Source organism: Gekko japonicus, unplaced genomic scaffold (assembly GCF_001447785.1).
Source record: "Gekko japonicus isolate JY-2015 unplaced genomic scaffold, Gekko_japonicus_V1.1 scaffold2207, whole genome shotgun sequence".
NCBI lineage: Eukaryota > Metazoa > Chordata > Lepidosauria > Squamata > Gekkonidae > Gekko > Gekko japonicus.
Genome location: NW_015160899.1, coordinates 261,883 through 278,531, shown reverse-complemented (window position 1 = coordinate 278,531; position 16,649 = coordinate 261,883). Strand labels below are relative to the sequence as shown.

The following is a 16,649-nucleotide window of genomic DNA, read 5'->3' as shown; positions in this document are numbered from 1 at the left end:
GTCGAAGGTCAGGGAAGACAGCGCGGGCGAGTAGCAGTGCGCATGCGCCCCGGAAATAGTCGGCTCGCTCCCACCCGCTAGTGTGGCGCCCCCAGAAGCGGCCGTAGCGGGTCGGCGGAGCGCGGCAGTGCGCAGGCGCTCTCCTTGCCGCTCGGCTCCCTCCCCGCCGGTCTCCGGCAGGCGCCTGCGAGCCATGGCCTCGCGAGATGTAATCGGGCCCGCGTTGCCTCCGGGCTTCGTCCGCTCCTCATCGCCTGACGACGGCAGTCGGGGTAAGGAGAAGGCCGCCGCCGCCGCCACTGGTGCCCGGGAGGGGAGGGTGAGACTGCGAGCGCCCCGCCCCCCTCGGCGGCTCCCGGCATTGACTTCCTCTGCAAGAGGAAGTGACGTCCTGGTGTGGGGGGGGTAGTTGCGAGTGTGTCGAGGGGAGGTTTTGTGGAGCCTTTTGTTTTGGTTATACATTTTTTGTAGTCCTCCCTTCGCGCCTGGACTCCAGGCGGATTACCCAGAGTGAATCCATACAGTCGGCAGGATGGGGCATTCATGACTAGGCAGTGGACGAATTTCCCTGCGGCCGGCTACATCCCCAATTGGTTGCCCACCTGTGATGGATGGTTGGGGCGCCATCAGATACAGTAGACTGACTGTTAGGTTTTTAATTTGTAATATTTGGATTTTTAAAAAGTAAAATGTTGGTTTTATTGTACATTCAACTGTTGGAAACTGCCCTAAGCCCTGCTTGGTGGGCAAAGGAATGGGATGTAAGCTGCATAAACAAACAAACACATAATAGGACCCATAAAAACATAATAGGCTCCAACCCATAGCAAACAACCCATAGCAATACAGACTACAGTCCCCAATAATTTGTCCAGGTAACTTCGTGAAGCCTTTTTGTGGCAGTGCTACCCGACTGCCTGCATAGAAAACCCTCTTGGATAATTCAGTTTTGCATAGCTTGGTTTTTTCAACTTCAAAGGAATATAGTTTGCACAATTATGCCAAATAGATAAATGTGATCCATTTAGTTGCAGGGCCAGCATTACCTCCTGACTACAGAAGCAACCTAAAAAGACGAGATTGTGATCAAGACTACACCTCTCCTCGTGTGCCCAGAGAAGCAGATTCGGATTCTGAAGATGACAGAGACGCAAGCCAAAATCCCAGGTCTGTGCACTGGCATGACTTATCTAGCTGCCTTCTACTAAGTCAGTCTTCTGGATGGCTCTCTTGGCCTGATCCTTCAGGTGTTTCACATTGGAGATGCCAGCAAGTGAACCAAGCATTTACCTCACCAGCCATGGCTTCTTTTCAGCTACACACCTGTGGAAATGGCACAGTTTTGGGATGGTCTTCGTGGTTTGAGATGAAGGCTTGATAAGATACAGATAATTTGAAAACATAGCCTATCAAATTAAATGAACCCCTCCTTTTATTTTTTTTCCAGAACTTGTGATGCCAAAACAGCATCTTCCCTTAAAGGTATACTTCAGTACCTTTAAGAAACTAAATGAAGATGATGAGCTTTTTACTTTAGTATTGTGTGTGCTGTCAGGATCTGGCTAAGGATTGTACAATCATAGAATTAGAAAGGACCTTGGGGGTCATCTAGTCTAACCTCCAGTGACCCCAGCTCCTTGCCCAGAAGATGGCAAAAAATCTCCAGGATCCCTGGCCTACAGAAAAATTGCTTCCTGACCCCAAAGTGGCAATCTCCTTGGGCGTGTAAGAAAGGGCCACAAGAACTGAGCACTGATGCAACCCTTCCTGCCCTCACTGTCATGATCTGCCTAAGTTCACAGAATCAGCAGATGGCCATAAGAACATAATATGTCAGATGGCCATAAGAACATAAGAGAAGCCAGTGTTGGATCAGGCCAATGGCCCATCTAGTCCAACACTCTGTAACACAGTAGCCAAAAATACCAGGTGCCATCAGGAGGTCCACCACTAGGACCAGGACACTAGAAGCCCTCCCACTGTTGACCCCCCCCCCAAGCACCAAGAATACAGTGCATCACTTGCCCCAGACTGAGAGTCCCTATCTAAACCTTGTGGCTAATAGCCACTGATGGATTTTTGCTCCATATGCTTATCCAATTCCCTCTTGAACCTGTCCTTGCTTATAGCCGCTGCCACCTCCTGTGGCAGTGAATTCCATGTGTTAATCACTCTATGGGTGAAGAAGTACTTCCTTTTATCTGTTCTAACCCGACTGCTCAGCAATTTCATAGAGTGCTCACGAGTTCTTGTATTGTGAGAAAGGGAGAAAAGTATTTCTTTCTCGACCTGCTCTATCCCATGCATAATCTTATAAACCTCGATCATGTCACCCCTCAACCATCGTTTCTCCAAGCTAAAGAGCCCCAAGCGCTTTAACCTCTCTTCATAGGGAAAGTGTTCCAACCCTTTTATCATTCCAGTTGCACTTTTCCCAATGCTAGAATATCCTTTTGGAGGTGTGGTGACCAGAACTGTACACAGTACTCCAAATGAGGTTGCACCATTAATTTGTACAGGGGCATTATGATACTGTTAGATTTGTTTTCAATTCCCTTCCTAATAATCCCCAGCATAGCATTGGCCTTTTTTATTGCAGTTGCACACTGTCGACATTTTCATTGAGTTATCTACTATGACTCCAAGATCTCTCCCTTGGTCAGTCTCTGCCGGTTCGGACCCCATCAATGTGTATTTATATTAGGATTTTTGGCTCCAATGTGCATCACTTTGCACTTGGCCACATTGAACCCCATTTGCCATGTTGACACCAATTCGCCCATCCTTAACATCCCTTTGGAGTGCCTCACAATCCTTCCTAGTTCTCACCACCCTGAACAACTTCGTGTCATCTGCAGATTTAGCCACTTCACTGCTTACTCCCAATTCCAAATCAACCCAATTTCTAAATTTGAGGAACTGCTATTAAAACGGACTGGTGAGGTGAAAGGTTTAATTTCCAAAATTTATAAAATATTAATAATCTGATGTAAATCAGAAAATGTGCAACTTCAAGCTTTGTGGCAAATGGATTGTCAGGGTTACATTCAGGAAAGTGACTGGGGAAAGATGAGAGATTCTCATAATATTACATCACAGATTTTTACTATTACATTTAGCACTTGTAAAGTTCTGGATGGTACACGCCTCCTACTAGGCTACATAGAATTTACCCTGAGGATAAAAAATTCTGTTGGAAAAGCTGTGGGAATGTGGCAGACTGTATTGATTGCTGGTGGCATTGCCAGGTAATTAATAATTTCTGGAGACAAGTGTTATTACAAATCTAACGGGATGTGACTTACCTGCTAACCCAGAAACAGTTGTGTTGGAAATCTGGCTGAATATATCTGTAACAAAAACAAAAAGTAAGTTAATAATGACTCTAATTGCGATTGCAAGAATTAATACTGCACAAAAATGGAGGGATATATGAATGGCAAAATAAGATATGGGAACATTTTGTATACGGCAAAACCTTTTCACGTACAAGGAAGGGACAGAAAGCGTTTCAAGCACTAGGAGGGGTTCTTCCAAAAAAATAAGCACTACCAAAGTTTGTTGTATTTTTAATTTGCATACTTTAACTGTTTTGAAGTTGCACTTTGTCAAGAAGGAAACATTATCATGATTATTGTTTTGTTATTCTGTTAGGTCCTTCTCAACTATTTCTGTATGTATACTATTTCCATTGTTTCTCAAAAATAAAAACATATAAATTGGGGGGGAAAACCACAGGATTTTCGGGGCACAAGTTTTCAAGAGTCAAAGTTCCCTTTAGTGCATGAGTTATCAGTCCTTTCAGACCAACAAACTGTCTTTTATCCCAGCCTGCAAAATGGGATTTCCTTACAAGCCTTCAGTAGTGTTGGGTACACTGTGTGTGCATGCGCGTAAGCAGACCACCCAGCTCTGTTGGTGCCTATCAAGGACACATCTGTGTTTCTTGTGATGTCTGAATGCAGACACAGTGGCAGAATAAGCTGCAGCTGTCAGTAGAGCCATCTGGCTTCTTTAAATCTGGGGTTTGAAGGATGAACAGTAGGACATGTAGTCATGTCCCTGTGATTGCGTGATTTAGATGAAACAAAATTGAAGATTAATTTATTAAGAAAACACAGGAAGAATAAAATTTACAGTCTAATTAAAAAAAACCTTGTTAGAGCTTTTTGTGATAGCAATATTTGCTGGTTGCAGAATTCTAGAATGGTGGATGAGAGAGTATTAGCTAAGCTACAGTCCGGCCTGAGGTGTCAGGGGGTGCGCGGACATGGAGAGCCCTGAGAAAGTTTGTATGTCGCAGGTCTGCCCCGTTATCTCTGAGCCTCCTGCAACATGAAGGTGCTTCCAAAGACTTCTAGATCCGGACAGCAGAAAATAAGCTGAATGTAAGATTTGGTTTGATGAAGGCAGTGACTTGCTGAAAGCCAAGTGAGAGTATGTTTTTGATCTGGTGAGAACTTCTTCCCTTCTTTGTATTGTGCAGGAAGGCTCTTCAGATCCTGGGAGAGGGCAGGGGCTTGTTCCTGCTGTCTGGAGCACCTTCAAAGCTCAGTGTGTCATTGCAGGAGAGAAGACCAAGCTTTTCATCCTCAGGGGCCAGCAGAACTCCTGGAAAGCACCCACTGTGGCTGCCTGTTTGACGCTTAGTTAGAGTAAGATCTGTAAGATGAGCTGCTCATGATATCCGATATTTACATTCCTGAGTGGAAAGTGTTGAGTGTTGTTTCCATGGAGATGTTTTTTTGTTTCTTGCCCTCAAGTCTCAGCTGCCTTATGGTGACCCCTGGTAGGGTTTTCAAGGCAAGAGATGGACAGGGGTGGTTTGCCATGGCCTGCCTCCGCGTCGTGACCCTGGTATTTCTTGGTAGTCTCCCAGTCAGACACTGACTAGCTTAGCTTCTGACATCTGACAAGATCGGGCTAGCCTGGCCCATCCAAGTCAGGGAGACAGGTGAGATAAAACAAGCGATTCTGTTATTATCATCCATATCCCGGTAATTACTTAAACTCCGTTGCTGTGTTTTCAGGAAACAGAGAAGACTTCAAGATGATGAGGATGATGGATTCTTTGGACCTGCTCTTCCACCTGGCTTTAAAAAACAGGATGATTCTCCAGAAAGGTAATCAAAATGAAGGATTTGTTTGGGTGTACTTCTTTAAAAATGGTTGCTTGAACCAAGGCTGAGTTTACAAACTGAAGTAAAAGGCTGAAAATACTTGGCTCTTGGGGTGTGTGTGTGTGAGGGGGGGTAGCTCAGCCGGCCTGGGTCTTCCAGCAGCTACTCAACTCTGCTGTTCCTGGCCACGCTGCCAGTCAGGCACCCACGAGTCCTGTGTTGCCGGGGGAGCCAGCATTGTCCCCTCAGTTACCAGCACACTCGGCACTGGCTTGACTCACCGGCTTCTTCGACGAGGAGGAAACTGGGAGGAAAACCAGTTCTTCCAGATGCTACAGAAATCTGGAATTGCTTTTTTCCCAGTGGAGATCTATCCCCAGGAAGCAATAGCCCTCCGAGATGAGGGCGGGGTGCATGTATGCCAAACGTAGTCCAGTGTGGGTACAGACTAGGAGCCTCTTCCTCCAGAGTAATTCATTTGTCCAGCTCCAGGTCTGTTATGAAAGAATAAACGGACATAAACCTGACGTTAAATACCACAGCTCTCAAAAACCAATGGGAGACCATTTAGATCTTCCAGGTCACTCCATTGCTGGCCAAGGAGTAGCAGTCCGCAAAACAGAGAAGCTTCAAGGGGAGATTACTGCATGAGACTGCTGCACGTGAGCTCATCCACAAGTTCAGAACAATGGACCTTCCCCAGGGCTGAGTAGGGACATAGGAGTCTTCCCTCATTACAAATAGTAATTTTCTGCCCCTAAGCATTTCTCTTCTCCTCTAATCAAGCTGCTTACAATGTGCATTGTGCCCCTGCATCCAGAGTCCCTTCTCCCCAACACCCCTCCCTCCTCCTGGCCAGGATATGAGGACTCTGTGATCTCCATTCCAACTCATGACTGACAGAGGGGGGCTTGACTCTTGAAAGCTTTATATCCCAAAAGTCTGGTCGGTCTTTAAGGTGCTACTGGACTTGAGTGTAGGGGCTCCACATTCCAAGTAATGCTCAGGCCTTTGTTCAACATCCTCGTTCAACATCAGCATCTTCTTAATAGTCTGCATGGTACTGAAGGTCTCTATCCCACACTCTCTAATATCTGCCCAAGGTGGCTGAGGAGGAGGAAGAGCTGGGAATGCGGGACCGCCCCGCCCCCATCAGGAGGGCTTATAGAATCCATTGGGTCCTGGCAGAAGTAGAACTGCTTGCTCATTCCCCCAGTGGGCCATGTGTCTGGGAGGTCCTCCAGGGGGATGGTGGCTGTTGGGCTACAGCTCTTCCTCCAGGGAGACTCAAGGCCCTCCCTGTCAGGAGGGAATCACAAACTAGGCCTCAGGCTGGGAACACGTCCACCCGAGACTTCCGTGGCACAGGAAAGATGGGGAAAGTTGGCTGTAACTGTTGTAACTGCGCAGGGCAGCTCACTCTAGGCCTTGTGTATCGTTTCAGGGTTAATGTGCTTGTGTTTGCTTTGAACTCAGCTGTGTCTTCATGACAGGTTTTCTTTAGTCTGTTCAGCATCTGCATCCATGCTGATGCTGGAAGCAGGCCCTGATTTGACTCTCGCCTGGAGGAAGGCCAAAGGGCATTTGGACATCTTTCTGAGGGCTTGGGGCAGGCGTGGTGGGCTAGTGCTCTGGACTATCTCCCGGGTGTGGGTCACGCAGCAGGCTGTTCTGTGACTGAGGCTACATAAATCATGAGCCACAGTCAGGCCTTATTGGCTCAGGGAACAAATCGAGTTGGAGTAAGTGGCTCTCAGCCTACTTGGTGAACAGTGGACACTGCTGCCTTTCTTTGGGGTGCACACAAATGCCTTTCAAAGGAACAGCAGTGGGGGGATGCTGCCTCTTGCCAGGGGTGATGTTGCCTTTGAGGCTGAGCTTTTCTACTTGTTCAGCCCCGTACCTTGACTCCTGATCAATGCTCCCTCTCTAAGCTGTCGAGTCTTGTGAGCAAAAATTCTACTTTGTGAGCTACTGGTATTAAAGTTGTGAGCGAGCGATTTGGCTACTGCATAAATTAGTTTGCTCTGGAGCCATCCTTCCTGAGCTAAGACAAAAACGTGTGAGCTGGAGGCTAAAAAACTGTGAGCTAGCTCACACTAACTCAGTTTAGAGGGAACACTGCCCCTGATGTCTTTAAAAGGAACTGTAATGTGGAGGTGCTGGACTGAGTTAATAGCTTAGTCAATAGTTTTCTTAATAGCTGTTAGCTTTTGTGTTATAATAGGGTTTCCTATTTATTAGCTGTCTTTGGTGTTCCTTTGAACAGGAGGGCGGTATATCTCTCCTTATATAATAATTCTGTTTTGGAGTGGCAAGATTCGATGCGCTTCCTAATCAATTGGCTCCCTCAGCTGCCACTCAGAAGGCACTGGCTGCGTTGGATGCCTGTGTTGCAGAGTCCCACCCACAGAAGCGGTGGCCAGCGTCTTGGGCTCATTGTGCTTGGAGCCAACGGATGGGACTCTCCGTGGGGATGGGGATGCCCGGGGCCTCCTCCCCTCCGGCTCACGCGCAGCATCGGGGGTGGGGAGGAGGGTCCTCACTTCGGTCCTCTCCCACGCCCCCCCATCCCTCATGCGCCCCATAAATGGAGTGAGGACCCAGCGAGCAGTGGCCGGTTCTCCCCTCAGGCCAATGCTGCTCTGGCCACTCACCTCTCCTCCCCGGCCGCTCGACCTGGCTCCGCCTCATGCGCCGGCTCCGTTGCCCGCCTCGCCCTGTTTAAAATGGCTGAGAGGCAAGGGGGGGGAGGATGGAAAAGCTGCACAGGCAGAGTCGGAATGGGGGGGGGAGACTGCCGAGGGGGAGGGGAGGGGCACCCACTGCGCCACCCAAACTGGAGCCAGCTCTGCCGCTTGATGCAAGCAGCGATCATGGGGAAGAAAGGGAGATGGGGGAAGAGGAGGGGGTGATGCAGCTGCTGCTGGGGGGGGCGTGGTGGTGGTGCTGAGGTGAGAGGATGGAGGGATGGAGCCGATCGGTCCCCGGGAGGATGGGGCCGCCCCGGCACAGAGACGAGATGACATGAGCAAGTGAGAGGCCGGGCGAGCAGGCGGATCAATGATGGGGGCTCCAGGGACCTCAATACAGACTTACTTTCAAGTATGCATGCATCGGATCAGGTGCAGGTTGCTAATTAAGATTCTAGTCTACTGATATTTCTGTACCATCACGGACATGAGAAATGACCTTCCAGAAAGATTTGGTGGCAGCCTGAGTCTGGGCAGAAAGTCATGCATTCCCAGTTGTAATGGTTTTAATGCATTTACTGTTTGGATGTATGCCGTTTGGGGGGGGTTGCATTTTTGTGTGTGTGCGTGTGGTGACCTCTGGCATCTCATACTGGGGCATGGTGATAGCAGTTCGCCGCACCCGTGATGGCGGCGCGAGTTTCAAGCCAATAAAGGAGCTCCTTGAAGCAACCACACATCTATGACTTCTGTCCAGCAGGCAGATAGTCCTATATGTTGCACTCAGTACAGGAGACTGACCATCCTGCCCAGAGCAAGGCCTGGCCTCCCGCCCGTGGCAGCGGTGGTCTGGCCATGGCGCTCGGGGGTGGTGGGGGTGGTATGGGCGGCTGCTGCAGGCCGGAACACTCTCCCAGGCCCTTTTCCTAGAGATCGTTGCATTTCTTTCTGCAACATGGCTTAATTACTAGTAAATAAATAAAGGCAACATGGTGGCTGAGGCATTAGGCACTGCCACATGGACTCCTGCATCTCAACGGAACCCTTCCGGGCTTGGAGCAAAGGAGACCTAAGCCAGGCTGACTTTCAGTCTTGTGTGCCCTGCTTGATTAGTATCTGAGGTGGTACCCAAAGTGGTTGCGAGGGTTTCCTGTGTTTGTTGGAGAATTAGCCAGGAAACCCAAACAATACAAGGGGGGTAATCAAGCAGGATCTCCACCTATGTTTACATGGATTTTCCCCTCAGTAGAACTCTCTAAATGAACCAGGCTGTGATTAATGATATGGCTTTTATTAAAGAGAATTAAAGAATAAAATCAAAACTTATTAATTGAAAAACAGTATATGAACACACATACAAGTTCAGAAAATAAAGGTGGTAGCTTACAGAGACAAAGAAGGGCACTTATTCTGTGGGACTATATTTACCTATCCAAGGAACGAAGATCCGAGAAGGAAGACGAGTGAAACAAACCAGTGTCTCACTCTAAGAAGGGTGCCCAACCTTTTCGGTGGGGGTGTAGGTTAGTGGACATCCAGATACACACGCACACATTACTGAACAATGCATTTCTGGTTATACCCCTTGGAGTATGACGTGAGTGCTCCTAGAACAATGCTGTGATGGTGTGAATGAAACAGTGTTGTTTGATCCAGGAAGCATCATAACTTTATTTATTTATTTATTTATTTATTTATTTATCATTTCAACTTTTACCCCGCCCTCCCCGCCGAGACAGGCTCAGGGCGGCTTACATAAAACTCAGTAAAACAATATGCATCACAATTTAAAATTCACAATAAAATATACAATAAACGTTCCCAGAAGTTGCAAGTGCAATGTAACATTATGTGAAATGTCTATTGTGTTTGGTGACCTCTGCTTTATCAGGACAAGACAACTATTACACAAAGGATCATGGAATTATAATGGTTTTTACTAGGTTTTTACTTAGGATGGTCAGGTGGGGAAAGGTCAGGCAAGGTAGGGAATTGGTTAAATCTACTGTCCTTTTCTGAGAAAATCAATCTTTGACATTGATAAATTTAAAGAGAAAAGAGAAGGGCCAAAACCCAGACCTTTGCACTTTTAGGATCAATTTTCAGACACGCCTCTGGTCAATATTCGATGGCACACATTCCATATGGCTGTAGGATCTATTTTGATCTCTTATTTGCAGACCAGGGATGAGTCTTGAATGACTGGCTCCGTGAGATGCCAAGAGAGGGAAGGTTGCTTGCGTCACCTGTGTAGAGGTACCAGGCATGTCCTTCCAGGTGAGGAGGGGGTCGAGGCTGAACAGAGGGCAGCCATGTTGGTGTGTAGCTGAGCGGCTGGGTCCAAGCCCAGGAGGAGGAGGGGCTCCCCCCCCATTCGAGGCCCGTGAGGTTTCCGGGGCCTCGGCCTTTGAGGGCTTTCCTTTTTGTCTGGTGAAGGGAGCTTTGGCTCTCACAAACTTGGGACTCCCAAAATCTTGGTACTGTGGGAAGTTGACTCCGGCTATCCTGCTTTATTAGTAGTAGATACAAGAATACTGCAATGGTGCAACTAATACAAAATACTGTATGACCAATAACAGAATAATCATTCCATAATATTTAATCTTTTTCTTTTTTCAATGTAGACGCCGCGAGATGAACATGCAAGACGTCATGAAGAAGTGAAGGACGAACTTCCCCGGAGTAACTGTTTCGTTTCGATATTTCTTTTTCATACACACATCAGTTCTGCTTCAGCATACTCATACAACGTCCCAAAAGGACCTCTCTGATGTGTGTATGAAAAAGAAATATCGAAACGAAACAGTTACTCCGGGGAAGTTCGTCCTTCACTTCTTCATGACGTCTTGCATGTTCATCTCGCGGCGTCTACATTGAAAAAAGAAAAAGATTAAATATTATGGAATGATTATTCTGTTATTGGTCATACAGTATTTTGTATTAGTTGCACCATTGCAGTATACTTGTATGTAGCACGATTGTCATACTGCTACCCCCCTTGTTTGTTTATTATTAGTAGTAGAAGCAGAAAAATCTGCATGATGTTCTTCTAATACATTTTAAATTAACCAGTGGGAGGAGTGTGTGCCCTGGGACCTGCTAACATACAAGAGACCACAAATAAATACATAAATAGCTGGAATAGATTAAGCTGCTCTTCCCTCTTTCCCCCCTGCCTAGCTGGGTCAGATCAAGTTCCTGGTAAGGGCAGCATTGTTTTCAGGCGTTTTTTTTAGGAAAGAGGTGGCGCAGCAGAAATTAGGTGGTCTAACAGTCCCCCTCCCCCTGGCCTGCATCTTGGATGACTGGCTGGAGACATCTTTCTGCCCCTTAGGCCTCTTGATCTGGGCTGCCCATCTGCCTGGAAGGAGAAAGTAAAATTTGTATTTACTCTTCAGGAGTAGTCGGGCAGTCCTAGTCAGTCAGCCTCAATGGCAGCCTGATGCATTCTCCTGCGGTCCAGAGGGCTCAGGTGAGTTCAGGCTGTTAGCAATGCTCCCTCTAAGCTGTGGAGTCTTGTGAGCAAAAACTCTACTTTGTGAGCTCCTGGCATTAAAGTTGTGAGCAAGCGATTTCAGTGCTGCATCAATTAGTTTGCTCTGGAGCCATCCCTCCTGAGCGAAGACAAAAATGTGAGCCAGAGGCTAAAACAACCTGTGAGCTAGCTCGCACTAACTCAGCTTAGAGGGAACACTGGCCGTTGGGCCTCTGGGGCTTTCTCTCTTCACTCTTCAGTTGTGCCTCACTGTTTTCCTTCCCCTGTGGCTTCTCAAAGTAGATTCTGGATGGGAAGGTAGACCTCTGCTGTAGTGGCATCCAAAATCTAAGCGGGAGCACCATGTAGGAGCTGGGTCCAGGTGAATGGACCCTGCCTCGCCTCCTGGTGGAATATGACCCAGACTGCCTTGTTCCTCTTGAGGAGAATAAAAATTCCTGGTTAAATGTGCATTTTCCTTTCTCCGTGATAAATTATGTGGCTTTAATGCTTTCAAGTCAAATGTCTGAAACACACCCTGCTTTTCTCAGCGTAAGAACTCTTGGAAGCAGCTTCCACTTTGTGACGAGAGTCACATTTTCCCCAGTCAGGAATACTGTGGAGGTGAAGGGAGGGGGGCAAACTTGCTTCTTTTCCAACAGCTAGTTAGGGATGGTACTTCAAAATGCAGTCGGTGCTTCTTAGTTATATTCGAGGAGGTGCCCGGGAGCCAGGATGGCAGCCATGCGCGGCTGGGCTGCTTCTCTGGGACTGGCTGCTCCATCCCCCTTGGCCAGGGCCAGACATAAAGGCCTCTGCAGGTGTCGCAAAGCAGTACTTTCCCCTCCAGCTGCAGCTCACAGAGACCCCACCCTGAAAGTTTATTCCTGGGCTCAGCAGACCCTCCAGAACATTCACAGGAGGCACAGTGGGCATCTGCAGGAGGGAAGGAGACTCAGCAAGACTCTGCCGAGGACCTGGAAACTGAGGGCCCTCCTAGGTACTGAACCGCATCTCCCAGCATCCTCCCCTGGGCCGTTTGCACTCTAAGACCACCTCCTCCTTTCGGTGCCTTCCCTCAGGACTTCCCGCAGGGCCTCAGCGAGATCATTGGCCGTTTCCGTGGTGGGCCCGGTCCTTGAGGACAGCCCGCTGGAGTGAGTGAGGAGGGTCCCTTTCCTTGCGATGTTTAGGAAGGCACAGAAGGCAGACCCCCTCCATTTGGCAAAGGGTGAATTTTCCCAGCAGATTCGGCTGGGAGTGTGCTGATCTGTCTGTTGTGCTGCTTCTTCCTTTAAAATCTAAATGCTTTTGAATTGGTAAAAGATGTATTTGAATCAGACTTTGTTTTGTTAATTGGATTAATATTCATGTATTTGAAATTTGGTAGCTACACTGGTTGCTGCCTCGAGTCCAAGTTGATAATGCAGGAAAGAAATGTTTAAAGAAAATGGAGCAGCCTGCCTGGGTGGAGGGCCTTTTAGCATTACACTTTGTATTCATAGTTCCCTCGTAAATGCTCTAGAGTGGAGTATTTTAACCGCCCTGGTTCCTACTGGGAACTTGAGTTCCCATGGATATCTTCATCTTGTTGGATGCAGAATACCTTTGAATAGGGAACACTGTGGGCTGTAGAGCTTTTTAGGTTTTGGAATTAATGAGTGTTTTTCTAACTTGTTGAAAGAATTTCTGATGCTAAATGATATGTGAAGAAAGTGAAGAATTATTTAAGAGAGATTTTAACAAGAGAACTATGTATTAATATTGTTTCAAATCTTTAAAAAGATTATTTTAAAATAATTAATTTAAAATAATTTTAAAAGATTAAATAATGATCAAGAATGAGAAACTGAGGGCCAGAAAGGCAGCCTACGAGAAAAGTCAAGGAAAGTCGATTTCGAGATGAGCACCGAGCTGAAGAATCTCCTTTTGCCTTGCCAGGATCCTCTCGCTTTTGTTACTTTCTCCGTATCTTTGGGGTGGACTGTAAATTCTTTAAAAAGGACTTTTGTCCTGAGTTCTCCATAGTATTTATTATTCAGATTGAATTTTAAAAGATTACACTCCGTTTCTGTATATAAAGTCTGTAAACCAGCCTTTCCAGTCCCCCTGCAAAGGAAGATTGTCTTTTGTGTCCAATATTTGGCAGGTGTCAGGTGAATGCCGGGGCAAGTATCTTCAGAATTGGGTCCCGGGAGGGGTGGCGGCCCCTCTGCACAAACAGAGGAAGAGACTGCTTCCGTAACAAGGCCCATTCTGCCTTGTATAAAACGTTGGTGTCTGACTGGGCTTTTTGGCTTTCATGCTGTCCTCACTCTGACCAGTGGGCTGCTAAGTGTCCTCCTGGGCCAAGAAGAAAGGTGGCGGGAGGAGCATGGATGGGCGTGGGACTGGGCTAGGCAGGTAGGAGGGGCTGGGGCTCGGTGGGTGGGGTGGGCAGAACTGCTGGGGGGGGAGTGGGAGGGCAGCAGCCCCCACGGGAAGGTGGGGGACAGTGTTTCTAGTTCCCTTAAAAAGAACTCATAGCTTACACCAACTTCTGACCTCTACTGATTCCTCTCTGTTTTGAAAGGTGTTCTGCTTATGCTTAAAATGTATTTTGTTCTCAAGGCCAGTCATAGGCCCTGCTTTACCACCAGGCTTCAAGAAACAGTCAGAAGAGGACGAAGAAGACAGAAGCTCCACCAGGTCTTCTCTGCCATCTCTGTCCTCATCCCAGGTGTGTAGAGCGTAGTGTAAGTCAAGCACAGTCAACAGGATGGGTCGTCCAGTGGGCAATACAAACATCTGAAAACAAACAGAAACCTCAAACAGTGCCGAAACAAAGCATGATGTGTTAAGTAGTATACAGCTGCCTAGTCTGGTGCAGACTCACAAAGACAGGCAGCAGTCCAGTACTGTCGGCCACAGTCCTTACCCCTTGACCAGTGCAACTTCCTGACATTACAGTCCAGTCCTGTTTCCCTGTGCAAAAAGCCCTCCGGAATAATTCTGTTTCTTGTAGTTTTCAGAAAGCCAGGAGGGTGGGAGCCTTCCTAACCTCAGGGTGGCCACCCCAGGAGGTGGGGGCGGCAACAGAGGATGAGCCCGCTGTTGTTCGTGGAGCATGCTTGCCCGACACATAGGCAAGGCTTAACTTCCCATGATAAGTGGCTGCTCATACAGAGTTTAAGGGACAAACGGAAAGATAAAGTGATGGGTTTCGGTGGAGGAGCCGAACGGACAATTTGCATGCCTTCAGAGGCCCCCAGGGTGCTGCATGCCTTGTGTTCCTAAACCTAAAGCCCGGAGGCAAATTAGAATAAGCAGCAAATGTCTGTCTGATGTGTCCATGTTGATGCCTTCGTGTTACACAGAAAACCCCACAGTGCGATTGTCGAGGTGAAGCTGCCCTTGCAAGCGATTGTGTGGTGGAGCAGTTGGCTACAGAGCCGACCAGAAGGGGAGGGACTCTGGACTTGGGTCTGAGTGAGGCTCTGGACCTGGTGTAAGAAGCAGACGTTGTTGCCCCAATTGGGAACAGTAATCACCGTTCTATTAAGTGCTTATGCCGTTCAAGTGACATCATGTCAGTGGAAAGTTGAGCCCAAAGTCCAAGCGAAGCACATTTGATTTCAAAAGAAGGAGTTTTACAGAAGTGAAAGAGGGAGTCAGGTGGCCTGGAGAGCCTGAAGCAGACTGTGCCGCTCGATGACCTCCTCCTCCTTCAGTCAACCTCTGCAGGCCCAGGCTGGCGGGGGGGGGGTTCCCCACGGGACGCTTGGCTCTCACGTTCTTTCACAGCACGTTTCTGTTCTTGACAAAACAAAGTTTGAGTCCTGTGGCACTTTTAAGACCGACAGAGCTTACGCCTGGAGTAAAACTTTGTTGGTCTTGAAGGTGTCACTAGACTCAGACTTTGTTTTGCTGCTTCACACCCACATGGCGGCCCCACCTGAGTCTGTTCTTGACAGTTGTGGACAAGAGGCTGGGTCTTCTGCACTGTCCGGGGTGCAGACCCTGCAGGCTTTTCACTTCTGCCCATTTCCCTGTGGCCGGCTTTCCTGCCTCTGGACTCCCACCGCTTTCCACTTAAATTGTGTCTCTCCTCCTGCTAGTGTAACATTTATTAGCAAAAGATTTGGTAAAAATTCAAAGCCTGTTTTGGGTTCAGACTGCACATTGAGCAATTACTTATCTTGTTGTTGTTGTTCAGTCGCACAGTCGAGTCTGACTCTTTGCGACCCCATGGACCAGATCACGCATGGCCTTCCTGTCTTCCGCTGTCCTCTGAAGTTTGCTCAATTTCATGTTCGTTGCATCCATGACCAGTGTTCCCTCTAAGCTGAGTTAGTGTGAGCTAGCTCACAATTTTTTAGCCTCCGGCTCACACATTTTTGTCCTAGCTCAGGAAGGGATGGCTCCAGAGCAAACTAATGTATGCAGTAGCCAAATCGCTCGCTCACAACTCTAATGCCAGTAGCTCACAAAGTAGAATTTTTGCTCACAAGACTCCACAGCTTAGAGGGAACATTGTCCATGACACTGTCTAACCATCTCATCCTTTGCCGTCCCCGTCTTCTTTGACCTTCAATCTTTCCCAGAATCAAAGTCTTCTCCAGTGAGTGCTCCCTTCTCATTGGGTGGCCAAAGTATTTGAGCTTCAGTTTCATTATCTGGCCTTCCAGGGAACAGTCAGGGTTGATTTCCTTTAGGATTGACTGATTTGATCTCCTTGCAGTCCAAGGGATTCTCAAGAGTCTTCTCCAGCACCATAGTTCAAAAGAATCTACCCTTCGTCGCTCGTTATGGTCCAACTCTTGCAGCCATACATTACTCCTGGGAATACCATTGCTTTGACTATGCAGACTTTTTTTGGCAATGTAATGTCTCTACTTTTTATTATGCTGTCTAGGTTTGCCATAACTTTCCTCCCAAGGAACAGGCATCTTTTAATTTCATGGCTGCAGTTACCGTCTGCAGTGATCTTGGATCCCAGGAACATGAATTTTGTCACTGCTTCCATGATTTTCTCTTCTATTTGCCAAGGAGTGATGGGGCAGGATGCCATGATCTTAGGGGTTTTTGTTGTTGAGCTTCAAGCCCACTTTTGCGCTCTCCTCTTTTACCCTGAGCAAGAGGCTCTTAAGGTCCTCTTCACTTTCTGCCATTAGAGTGGTATCGTCTGCATAACTGAGGTTGTTGATCTTTCCCCCAGCAATCTTAATTCCCGCTTGTGATTCATCCAGGCCAGCATTTTGCATGATGTACTCTTCATGTATATTAAATAAGCAAGGTGACAATATACATCCTTGTCGTACTCCTTTTCCTATGCTAAACCAATCAGTTGTTCCATATCCGGTTCTAACTGTCGCTTCTTGA

The 16,649-nt window shown here is 47.6% G+C and overlaps 1 protein-coding gene across 2 annotated transcripts in view; it reads left to right on the top strand.

Moving 5' to 3' along the window:
* The first annotated feature begins 108 nt into the window (after window positions 1–108).
* The window catches only part of GPALPP1 (GPALPP motifs containing 1), a 29,219-nt gene continuing 12,678 nt past the window's right edge, over window positions 109–16,649 (top strand). The window contains exons 1-4 of one of the 2 annotated variants that reach the window (XM_015423855.1): window positions 109–272; window positions 1,035–1,167; window positions 5,031–5,123; window positions 13,899–14,007. In XM_015423855.1, the coding sequence (XP_015279341.1) occupies window positions 194–272; window positions 1,035–1,167; window positions 5,031–5,123; window positions 13,899–14,007 (414 nt within the window). In that variant the 5' untranslated portion in view covers window positions 109–193. Of the gene's footprint in view, window positions 273–1,028; window positions 1,168–5,030; window positions 5,124–13,898; window positions 14,008–16,649 lie in introns of both variants that reach the window. The other variant, XM_015423846.1, reaches the window with a different exon arrangement.